General features: G+C 46.1%; 1 protein-coding gene across 4 annotated transcripts in view; it reads left to right on the plus strand.

The window, feature by feature from the left end:
• The window catches only part of Gas7 (growth arrest specific 7), a 227,927-nt gene that overhangs the window by 120,251 nt on the left and 95,114 nt on the right, over window positions 1–12,562 (plus strand). Inside the window, exon 1 of one of the 4 annotated variants that reach the window (XM_026390533.2) lies at window positions 5,629–5,851. The exons of the other annotated variants lie outside the window; for them this stretch is intronic. Within the exon in view, the coding sequence (XP_026246318.1) occupies window positions 5,849–5,851 (3 nt within the window). The 5' untranslated portion in view covers window positions 5,629–5,848. Of the gene's footprint in view, window positions 1–5,628; window positions 5,852–12,562 lie in introns of those variants that run through there. 4 annotated transcript variants of the gene reach the window in all.

Genomic DNA, 12,562 nt, shown 5'->3' on the forward strand with positions numbered 1-12,562 from the left:
CCTTGAACGTGGACCTAGAGTCAACACGCTCCACCACATCCCTGTGCACTGCTTCCCTGCTCTGGCTGGCTCTCGGGGTCCCTGGTCCTCCCCTCTGTCTTCCTATGGCCCTTTATCTCATCAGTTACCAAAGCTTATTCTGCTTCTTGCATCATGTTCCTGGTACCAGGGTCAAGCCCTTCTTTTGTGTCCCCGGCTCTGAGGCCAATTCTTTATCTACTGACAAGCCTCCCTTGATCCTCCCAGCCAACAGGGACCCTGTCCTCCTCCGGATTCTGAAAGCTCTTATTGTCTCCTGACTTATCCCTTGGCACTGGTTACAATCTGCCTTGATAGTTTTTTTTTTTTTCTTTTCCACTTCCGTTGGTGATTTATCTTCCAAATTTTAGAAGTCAGGACCCACTGCAAGACTTGCCTCCATCTTCCATAGCAGTCAGGAAAGAGCAGTTAACAGCTGTTGGTTGGTTGATGGATCCCGTAGCCAAGAGGCCACACTTGCGGGGAGGAGATGATCCTTGAGACCCTGTACCCTGGAGAGGGCACAGGCTGGTGAATAATTTTCCCCTTCATGACTACGAAGCCTTTAGAAAAAGTGAGTCATCGCCATACCCAGATGTTCTTTCTTATTATCATTACAGGACAACACGATTCATGCTAAGGAGGACAAGGGCCTACAGAGAACGTGGTCTATTTTGGTTGATAGCTTTCAATTCATTGGAAACAAAAAAAAAAAAGGGGGGGGGGACTGGTCTTCTCTGACTCCATTAAACTCAGGAAAATTTGACTTGGTGGAAATGATCGTCAGTCTTTTTCACTTTGGGGATCATGAACTTCCTGCTGTCTTTCATTGGTATGAGTGGCCCCCGAAAGGCAAGACCTACCTATTTGCAGAGGCCAAATGGAGAGGTCATTAGTATACTCTTCACAGTCCTTTCTAGTGATAGAGGACCATTAACAAAACAGAACTCAAGTGGCTTATGGGTTGAGATGCCAAGAGGTACCTCACCAGTAAACTCGTTACAATGTATTTGTGAATCTTTCATTTCCTAAGGGATTAACGTTGGGGAAGCCAAAAAAAAAAAAAGTGTCTGCAGGACTAGTGTGTTCTACTTGGCCCTGGCCAGAGCATATTATTAGCTTCCTGGTTTATAATGGCCCAGAGAGGTCTCTTGCCCTTGACCAGGGCCATGTTGGAATTTGCAAGGGTGACCATTGCTGTGTAACCAGTAGTGCTAGATTGCCGTATTGTATCTGTTCCTCTGTGTGGTGCTACTGTTAATGCTGAACAGGCTTAACTCTGTCCCCTCTTGTGTTTTTAAAACCAAGAAGTCATGGACTGTGAAAGCTTCCATGGCCATTTTAATTCCACAAAGCCTGAAGGACTGAAGGTGAAGGTTTCCTCCATCTAGGATCAAATGCAAGTTTGCTTTTATCTTCCTGTGGGTGAGCGGGATTCCAAGAGCAGAAAGGGACCTTGATCCTGTCTGTGCATTTCTGGCCTCAAAGGTGAGGGTGTGGGTTCCCCCATCAGCATCCCTCCCACATTTCAGAGAGAAGATACCAATAACTGCTACCGGTGGGGACCCCACCTCTGGATGCACTGCCCACCTCCTCTTAGTGGCTGGCTTGGGGCCATTTGACAAATGCAAGCAGAGCGTCTCTTTTTCTTTTTATGATGGAGGCAAGAGGGGAAAAAGAGATTGCCTCAAAATTACTTGCTCTGAGTCTCTTCTTCCCATTTATATATCCTGGGACTACCATGAAAAATTTTTTTTAAAAAATTGAGTGCATTGTAGTTAAACATGATATGGGGCTAATTATCTCCTTCCCTCCTCTTCTTCCCCCCCACCCCCACCTCATCCCCTTTCTCTATTCCATTGGTCTCCTATTTATTTTCTAATTGGTACATTATGGTTATATAGAAAACTGGAATGCATTGTGATATACTCATGCATGCACATAGCCAACTGGGTGAGCTTTATCCTCAGTTCTTCTCCTTTGCCTCCCTTCCTCCCTCACCCTTGATCCCCAGCTTCTGTGGCACTGATGCTCCTTCTGTGATGAAATTTTGCAAAGCACAGCACCAATGATGTCTCCTCCCCTGCTCAGTACCCACTGTTGCTTTCTTCTTGCTTATAAGAGAGAGTCGGCATTTGCATTTTTTTTTTCACAAACAGACCTACCTTCGTTTTAGTACTGGCCTATTTGTGTGTGTGTGTGTGTGTGTGTGTGTGTGTGTGTGTGTGTGTATTTGGTACCAGGGATTGAACCCAGAGGCACTTAACTACTGAGTCACATCCTCAGATTATTATTATTATTATTGTTATTATTATTATTATTATTATTATTTTAGTTGTAGTTGGACACAATACCTTTTTTAAAATTTATTTTTATGTGGTGCTGAGGATAGAACCCAGTGCCTCAATCGTGCTAGGTGAGTGCTCTACCACTGAGCCACAACCCCCACCCCTGCCCCACCCCACCCCCCCACCCCCCCCACCCCCCACCCCTGCCCCACCCCACCCCCCCACCCCCCCCACCCCCCACCCCGCAACCGTTTTTATATTTTATTTAGAGACAGGGTCTTGCTAAGTTGCTGAGGCTGGCTTGGAACTCAGGATCTTCCTGCTTCAGCCTCCTGAGCCACTGGAATTTTAGGCATGTACCACCCCACCCAGCCTCTCCTGATTCTTTTTGCTCTCCTGCTGGCCATATGGCTTGAAGTATTATCCTTTGACCTTCCTTCCTGATCCATCTCCTCTGTGAAATGCAGATAATTATTTCCCCTGTTGATTTGTTAGATGGATTAAGTCGCATCAGATATGTGAACTTCACAACAGCTCCTAGCCCAGACTGAGTGCCTAATAACAGGTCCCCGTGGCGTTCTTAGAGCAGATGAGAGCCCAACAATTAGATCGGGGGACGTAGAGTCCCCCAAGCAGCCATGTCGATGGCTTTGAGGAGGAAAAGATGAGTGCTGTCACAAGGCGTGGAAGAGAGAACATCAGAAAGGCAGGGTACAGTTTGGAAAGCCAAGAGTTGATGTGTCTATCAAAGAAGAGGCTCCCTGTGACCCACTCTGCGCATGCCACATCCCTAAGCAGAAGGGCCCACGACTCACAGGGTGCTGGCCGTGTTGCCTCAGTTTCCCCAAGATGGCACACAAAACAGAGCATGGGGAATTCTGCTGTAGATGCTCAGCCTCCCTTTCTGGTCTGGCTTTCCAGGGCCCCTCACCAAGAGGCTGAGTGACTTCCCTCTGCATACACATTTCCCTGGAGATTCTGCCTGCATGTATCTCACAGATTGGCTTAAATAAATGTCCCCAGGTCCCTTGATTTAAACCATCTCTGTGTCCCAGACTTTTTTTTTTTTTTTTTTTCGGTACGATACACAACGTAACATCTGCCGTCTTCACCATTTTTGGATGTCTGGTTCAGTGGCATCAAGCATATTCACGTTGCTATGCAGCCGTCACCACCATTACCCACCGAACTCTTCCATCTTGCAGAACCAAAACTCTGTCCCCATTAGACACTAACTCCTCATTCTCCACCTCCGAGCCCCTGGCGACCACATTTTACTTTGTCTCTCTATGAATTTCACTACCTGAGACCTTCATATAAGTGGAATCATACTGGAGTTGTCTGTTTGGACTAGTTTAATTCACTTAGCATAATGTTAAGGCCTATTCATGTTGACCCCTAAGATTGGTTCATGCTGTAACGTGCCAGAATTTCCTTCCTTTGTAAGGCAGAAGAATATTCCGCAGTGTTTATCATACCACTTTTGATTTACCCATACATCCATCAATGTCCCCTTGGGTTGTTCCCACCATTTTGCAATGTGCATATAATGTCACCATGAGCGGGTGGTCGGTGTATAAATATCAGTTCTTTGTAATATAAACCCAGAGTGGAATTGTTAGACTATAGGATGATTCTATGCTTCATTCTTTTTTTGTTTTCTTTGAGGGATCATCACGCTTTTTTCCCTGGGGGATACACCATTTTACATTCCCTCCAACAATGCACAAGGGTTCCAATTTTTCAACATCCTCACCAACACTTGTTCTTGTCTGGTTTTATTTTCCCATATTTTTTCCTTGGTGCATTATAATTGTATTTTCTGTCTTGTCATGGTGGTTTTGATTTGCATTTCCCTAATGAGCGATAAATGTTGAGCATCTTTTCATGAGCTTGGAGGGCATTTTTACATCTCCTTTGGAGAAATGTCCTTTGCTTAATTTTCAAGGGGCTATTTGTTTTTCATTGCTGAGTCTAGACTTCTTCTTGGGCTCAGAGAAACTGAGGCTCCTCATCTTCCAGCCATCGATGATAGTAACCGCAATAATACCTGCTTTCACTGAGCACTTACGTCTTCCTCACACTATGCTGAATGTTTACAGCCTTTTGAGAAAAAAAAAAAAGTGACTATCTCCATTTCGCACTTGAAGAAATTAAACCTACAGGCCTTGCCCAAGGTCTTCCAGCCAATGAGCAATGATTTTTTTTTTTTTTTTTTTTTTGGTGCTAGGGATGGAACCAGGGCCTTGTGCATACTCGGCAAGTTCTCTACCACTGGGGTACACCCCCAGACCCAACTTATGAGTAGTGAGACAACTATAGCTTGATACTTGTCTGACTCCATCCATAAATGGGAGACTTAATTCCTTAGCCCCTAACCAAGGAACAGCTGTGAAACTGCTTCATAAATTACAGTTCTTCCATATGCTTTTGAGAAGCAGTGTCATATAAGAAACCACAAAGACCTTGGGACCTCAATTTTTCTGTAAAGCCATATTTCATTCTATACAAGGATTAGTTTCTAAAATCCCAAAGGTTCACCTCTGAGAGTAATCACAGAAATAGATGGAACTTTAAATGCTGAATCTTTAGCTACCCCAGAAGGCTTCTAAATGGAAGATGATGGATTCAGCCAGGATCCAGACATAAACTCAGTTCGTTGGTGGGTGCTGTATTGCTGTCTGGGCCTAATCCTTTCTTCACTTGTAACTGACAACTTTGCGATCCTCCGGCCCTGTTATCTGGACCACATAGCGTTACCCCCTCCTTTGCCTTGGGTTTGTCCAGGTTTGGTGGTTGAAAGGACAAAGCGAAGGCCCAGGCTACAAACCCACATCTTGACCTCTGGGGGCACCAGATGAACAGCCCTGGACAGGTCTCAAACCACAGGTCTTTGGGGGGAAAACATTCTCCATTCTTTTTATGTTGGCTTTTATCTGGCCTTGGGTTCACACAGCTGGGGCCCTGGTCAGGGCCAGAGCCAGGGCCAGAGCTATGACTTAGTGTTGGGAAGAAATTGGCAGAAACATTCCCCAGTGGAGTTTGGGTAGGCCCCAGGAGTCCCGCCTAAAAATGCACTGGACAAAGCTGCCCTTGTCCACAGGCCGAGGGGTGGGAGGCATCTGGTCAGTGACACAGGCTTGGCCATTGTATGCCCTGACCTCAGCCAACTTTTTCTTTTAGCTGAGAAAGGGGAAAAAAGAGTGAAAGGGAGGGGGGGGGGGAAATGAAGTCCTCCAGAAACTTTGCATCTGGAAAGTCCAGAATGAGTTGTTGATTTCCCAACAGACGCTGGAGCAGATTTGGAAGGAACTATGCAATGTAGTGGGTTCTTTGTGCAAGAACAGCTAAGAGAAAAGCCACAAGAACATCCTCCGGGGTGCCCAGAGCACAGACCCTGGGGTAGCTGCTTGTCAGCCTCCTTTCTCGTAGAGGGTGACATGGAAAGGAAGCCAGCCTGAACCGGGCTCTGAGTCTAGGGCTTCAGACCAAACCTCAGTCTCTGGGTATAGCAACCTCCCAAGAGGATCAACCGTTCTTCAATGGTAAGGATCAAACCTGCTTGTCTGCAGGTATGGGCTCAGGGCTCAAATGTCCTTCTGTGCATATTTCTCAGATGCCTTTGACGTTTTAAAGGGGCCATTCTGAAAACCTGCTGAGCTTTGAAGGGTTGGGGACCCTGTGTGTCTGGGGGGTACCTTTCACGGGCCGATGGCGTGAACAGGGAGAAGAGACAACATGGGTCACTGTGTAAGAAATCAGGAGAGGAGGGGAGGAAGAGAAAGGTTTAAGAAGGGGTGTTTGCAGAGGGAAAGGGTCCCTCAGGAGCAGTGCAGTTGCGGGTCTGGGGCAGAGAAGCAGAGTATTGATGTGGTTGATGATAGTCTGGGAATGGAGTGCAAATCTTGCTCCCTCTACTTTTCCAAATATGAAATTTAGCTTCTGCCTGTGTATCTCTGTTGCCCACCATGGCCCTATTCTACCTGGAGCACTATGAGGCACAAGCTCTTGGGGGAGATTATAAGATGCTACATGAAGACTAGGGGGAGCTATTGGAAACCTCAGAAGGTAGTAGAGTATCTGCCCAGTAATAGACTGTGGTTCCAAGCCTGGCTGAGGCTTCTTTCCAGTTTGGGAGTGGCAGCGGCCACAGTGGAAGTTCTTCTGAGACTTAAGAATAGAGCGACCTTGTTTTGCCACCAGAAATTTAGACATTCTCTTTCCTGGACAAGAGAGACCACTCGTCAGTTTAGACTTTGGGTGCTCAGGCTCTAAAGGCTCTGTACAACTGAGAGGTCCAGTTTGCATAGAAAGGTGGGGGTATCTCTGCCTAGAATCTTCCTCCACCTCGCTGGACCAGTGAGCCTCTGTGATTTTGGTGTGGCTTCTGAGAAAGGCCGGGAGAAGGGAGATGGGGCTTGTTATCCAGCAGCGTCCTCCAAGGCCAGTGGACCTCCTAGGAAACCCCACAGCAGAGCTTCTTCAAGGTTAATGTGGCACCATGGTGCATGTCAATAATCCCAGCTACTCGCTCAGGAGGCTCAGACGGGAGAGTAGCAAGTTCAAGACCAGCCTAGGCAATTTAACAAGACCTTGTCTCAAAATAAAATTAAATTAATAAAAGGATTAGGGATGTAGTTCAGCGGTAGAGCACTTGCCTAGCAAGTGCAAGGTCCTAGATTCAATCCCCGGTACTTCCCCCACCAAAAAAAAAAAAAGGTTAATATGCATCTGGATTGCCCAAGGTTCCTTCACAATGCAGATCCAGCGCTGGGTATGGCCTGGGACTCCGTATTTGTAGCCCATACCCCACAAGATTCCTGTTCTGCTGGTGCAGAGGGTTATCCTTGGAAAATAATTGCTATGAGGAACACAGATCAGTCCATCAAGTTCTGACCAAGTCACAGCTGCCCTGCAGCTGCTGCTATAGGTGCTCAGGGTACTTTCAGGTCTGTCTGCGTGCAGATGGTGCATGGTGGTTTTTTTTTTTTTTTTTTTTTTTTTTTTTTTTGGAGAAGGAGAGAATAGCAAAGAAGATGAACACTGAAAGACAGGAAAGGAGCTGGGAAGAGCCCAAGAAGTCAAGCTCTTGACCGTGTGGGGCATGTGGGGTGCCCAGGCCATGGGTGGGGTGTGCCCAAGCTGATGTGGACTGTGTGTTTGGGCTATAATGTGACAGGTGAAGCAGGTGTACTTCCTGCTAGCAGGAAGAGCCAAAAAAAAAATCCACTGAAACCTGTCTGGGGGTGTGGGCAGGTGAATTCTTACTTAAGAGTATAACAGATGCTGGACACAGAGACAGAAGCCCAGCATGCGGGGCAGGAATCAAGTTGCTAGGCAAATAGAGCTGGGATCTTGGATGTGGCTCTAACAGGGAAACATGGACACAGGCCTATCAGGACCATACTCCCTGTGGTGAGAGGTAGGAGTCCAGGTGTCTGGGGCCTGGGCAGCATTTCAAGAGTGGTCTATGCCTCCAAATCACATCTACGCTTGAATGTGACATTTTTTTTTCTTCCTACAAAAATGGCATGCCCTTAAAACAGATATATTAATGCTAACATTTAGAATCTTTGAGTATTAGGATATATATATATATCCCACAGAGACCATCTGGTCCAACTTCTGCATTTAAGCGATGAGGAAATGGGGGCCCCTTAGCAGAGATGCAGCGGGTTGCTTAAGATCTCATAGCAAGACCGAAGTGGCTTCCAGTCCTGGCCCCCGGGTCCCGATTCATATCCTGTGTCCTTCTCACATTGCCACAGCATCATGCTAGCTCCTGAACCTTGGCTGTCACCCTCTGTGCATCAGTAGCAGAGACTCCAATAGTGCAGCCAAATTGAGTTGGCTACAGTGCACCCTTTACTGACTCAGAAACTGCTGTAGCCCCCATGAGGCTTCATCTCCCTCTGGGGCTCCTGGTTCAGAACCAATTAGGAGCATCTCTTGGAGTCAAAAGACTTTGATCAGGATGACTGGGAACACAGGCTGTTAGAGCGGCAGAGTTAACCAGAAGTAACTGGAATGAGTCTCCATGGTGAGACTTGCTACTCCCATTTCCTTTTGGTGCCTGCAGGTTGCTACAGCCCACAAGGAGCAACCACAAAGCCAGGCCAACTGGATGGCAGGCCTGGGTGGGCGGGAAGACAGAGCCACCCACCTTTATGCTCTAATGAGCTCCCATCTGCCTTCTGTTAAAAATGACACCAACTCCCTGAGGTAGCCTGCCTTTGCCCCCCCCCAGAGCATCTGCACAGAGTGGCTCTATCTCCTGCCCTTGAAGTCTCTTTCTGGTAGGTAGTTGTTTTGCATGTGATGACAAGCTAGTAACTTTCAACTGCCTTCCTGATTTCCTAACAAATTCTTCTTCTATTATTATTATTATTTAATATATTTTTATTTTCAATTCATGCACAATAATTGCACACACTCATGGGGTACAATGTGACATTTCAGTACGTGTATACAGGGTGTGGTGATCATATGAGCGTAATTGGTATATCCATCACCTCAGACAGGTTGTCATTTCTTTGTGCTGGGAACACTTGAAATCCTGTCTACTAGCTGTTTTGAAGTATCCAATTAATTGTTGTCAACTCTATTTATCCTACTGAGCATTGGAAGTTATTCCTCCTACCTAACTGCGTCCCTTTACCTGTTCACCATCCTGTCTGCCTCCTCCTCCTCCTTCCCCACATACTTCCTGGGCTCTGCTTCTTTGAAATCAAATTTTTTAGCTACCACATATATTTCTGAATTTCTTAAATCCATTTTCAATGGAACAACGCTTGGTAATTTGGGTTACAGGTTTTCGGCAGAGGCACAACAACTATAGAAAATGCCAGAAATATTCAGAAAGGGGTAGAGGGGCTTGTAGCTTTATGATAAAGGAGATCTTGGGAGGATAGTATATATTTTCTGTCTGTCTGTCTCTCTCAGTACTAAGTGTTGGCAAATCTCTCTTCTTCTCAGACTTTCACCTCTGCAAAGGGAAATTTGACCAGAAATCATCTAAATGGGTCTCCACCCTATCAGGAGCTCCCCGGGGAGATCATTAGAAGTGAACAGTCCTTAAAGTGTCTTTCAAAAGTGTCTTCTAAGTTGGATACAGTGGTGCACAACTCTAATCCCAGCTATTCTAGAGGCTGAGGCAGAAGGATGACAAGTTCAACTGGGCTATTTAGTGAGACACTGTCTCCCAAAAAAAAGGAAGAAAAAGAAAAAAGAAAAAAGTTTTCTGGAACATGGTAATAATTGATGCCATTATAGATACAAGCTAGCATAGAAAAGCTAGGATGTATTTCAAGAACTTTTACCTTCAAGAGAAATGATAACCTCTAGCCCAACTCCTTTAAACAAATCAAGACATGTCAGCACAAATTGGCCATAACAGTGACAAAAAAAAGAGAAGAATCCCCAAGAAGTCAGTCTCCTTGTGCAGACCTGACACCATAGCCACAATCTTGAATCCTGATTTGGGCATGTATTTCATGTCCAGTTTTGTTAGATCATTTTTATGTTATTGATGTCTCAGCATTTCTTTCCCACCAATTTCAAGTTAGATTTGGCCGAGGAAATGGACAAAAATGGACCTAGACTAAAAGATTTGAGGCCTACTCATTTGGGAAAAACATGCAGTTTAAAACAAAACTAAATGAACGTTTCATGATCATTTGTGTTTCTTATCAGGAGCTCTCTGTCAACCTCATTTGTTTATGTGACTGCTGCTTTTGCAACTGAGCTGAGCACCTAAATGCTTTGAAATTTCCCTTGTGGTGGTGTTAGGCTCCATTACGAAAGACATCCCCTGGGTTCTGGAACCTCAATGCTTGAGGGCTGGCAGCCCCTTCACTTTTACAGATGAGGAAGCAACGTGCCCAGAGATGCTATAGGAAATTCACACATGATAGCTAGTTGTCTGTAACAACACTTGAGAATTGTGCTTGCTTTCTTTTTTTTTCTTTCTTTTTTTTTTTTTTTTTTTTTGGTATGGGGGATTGAAACCAAGGATGCTTTACCCCTGAGCTACATCCCCAGCCCTTTTTACATTTTATTTTAAGACAGCGTCTCACTAAGTTGCCCAGGTTGGCCTCAAACTTGCCATCCTCCTACCTCAGCCTCCTCAGTACTGGGATCACAGGCCTGTGTCACCAAGACCCGCCTACCACATCTATACTTTCTACTAATGCTTTTGCCATCCTGGATTGGAGGTAGACTCTAAGAATGGTCCACTCTATTTAGAAACTGCCAGAGAAGGAGTGGGAGAGAATGAACCCACATTCTTCAACTGCCCATCAGGAAGTGGGACGTTCAAACTGAATGTCTGTGTTAATCAAAGTCTGGTTTTTTGGCTTAGATGTGGTTTCATTGTGTCCCCCAAAGGCTCATGTGCTGGGATCTTGGTCCCGAGTGTAGACATGTGGAGGTGTGAGACCCTTTAAGAGGCAGCAGTGAATGGAAGGGGGATAGGTCATGGAGCCATGGACCTCAGGTGAGATTAATGCTGGCCTCCCTGAGTGAGCTCTCATAAAAAAGAGGGGGTTGTTCTAAAGCCTATAAAGCAGGGCCACATCACATGTTTGGTCTCTTCTGTTGCTGCCGATTCCCTTCCTATTTCTGTTTCTCCGGTGTTGTAACTCCCGTTCCATTTTTCTTGGACCTCCCAAACCTGTGAGCTCAATAAACCTCTTTTCACTATTAAGTGCACAGCAAAGCAAATTGGACTCATACAGCTGGTGAGCAGAGTCACTCAGGTTTTCTGGCTTTAGAAGCTACCAGACGCAGACTGCTTTGACCCTTTTAATTGCACTGAAGGATCAGGACCAACAGACCTTAGCACTGGAACAAAGCAGGAGAGCTTTCTCTGGACTTTCCCAGCCCAAACTTCAAGCTCTGGAAACAATCCCTGCTTCCCATCCTATTTCAAAGCTCTGTTTTCAGGAGCACGTGTTCCTGTCCCCTTACACCTATGCACATTCTCTCCTTGGCTCCTGTAGCCCTAAAACATAGTGTAAGGCCTTCAGGTTACCTGCTTCAAACCTCTGTAAGAGGCTAAAGGAGTGACACTGATATTCAGTGTCACAATCAAGCTGGTTGGTCAATGCTGAGATCCTCCCAAATGATGCAAAAGACACAGCAAGCAACTCTCAGGTCCCTGTCATGCTGTAGGTTATCCCAGGACAGATGCCACCAGCAAAAAGGACCAGCCACCTCAGATACAAGAAGTACGTGGCTGTTCAGATTTCCCCACGTCTTGCATTATCTATTAATTGGCCCTTCCATCTTCTATCTGCAGGTGCAATGACCATAAAGATCTCTTTCTCCAGGGTCCTAGGAGGAACATGAGCAAAGCTCACATAAAAGGCGTTTCTTTCCTACCCCGGGCTCCTTGACCTCTAAGACTCTTGAAGGCTGTGAAATGGCTTCTGACCCAGGAAGGGGGGCATTGAACTCATCCTTTCATTTTGCAGGATCATTGGCAAATATTTTCATCAGTCTTGGTCTCCCTGGAGACCCCATGTTTTCTAACTTAGCAAATTTCCCTGCGAGGATTGACTTCCTGTCTCCTTGCTGCATGGGCTCCATTGTAATGGTGTTCATCAAAATTCCTGGTTAACCAGATCACTCCATTCCTTTACAGGGTCAGAAAATAGAGACCATTGTTCTATGTCCTCTCCCTGCCCGTTCCTGAGAAACATACCCAGTGAGTTGATTGCTCTCACGGAGGCACCGGGGGCTCACAGATGGACATGCATGGTGACCCGTCTTGATCCTCACTGAGACTACCAGGATCAAGACAGGTCTGGAATGTCCCAAGGGTTGCAGCTTCAGGTCTTTGGCTGGCAGATTTGCAGGTACTGGGAGCAAACTCCTGTGGGCCTAATGTCTGCATCTTGTGGTGGGGCACCAATAACAACCTCAGTGTGAGGCTGTCTCCTACTGATTCAGGGACACAGAACAGCAATGGGTGAGGACGTGAGGGAAAGAGACTGATTGAGTGTGGAAGAGCAGGGCAGATGCTTTGTGGGGACTGGAGTTTGTAACCCCGCTGGGGGACTAGAGTTTGTAACCCCCTCTGGGCCCTCTTATCTACCATCGAGGAAGCCTTTGGGGTAGAGAGGTCAGACATGAATCAGAGGAAAAGTCACACCAGTAAGATGTGGTTTACTGCTACCCCAGCATTGTGACCCCATCCATCTACACTGGGCAGTGAGTCTATGTCTGTGGACACTTGGATTATACCAAGTTTGGAA

The sequence above is a fragment of the Urocitellus parryii genome, chromosome 7 (assembly GCF_045843805.1).
Source record: "Urocitellus parryii isolate mUroPar1 chromosome 7, mUroPar1.hap1, whole genome shotgun sequence".
NCBI lineage: Eukaryota > Metazoa > Chordata > Mammalia > Rodentia > Sciuridae > Urocitellus > Urocitellus parryii.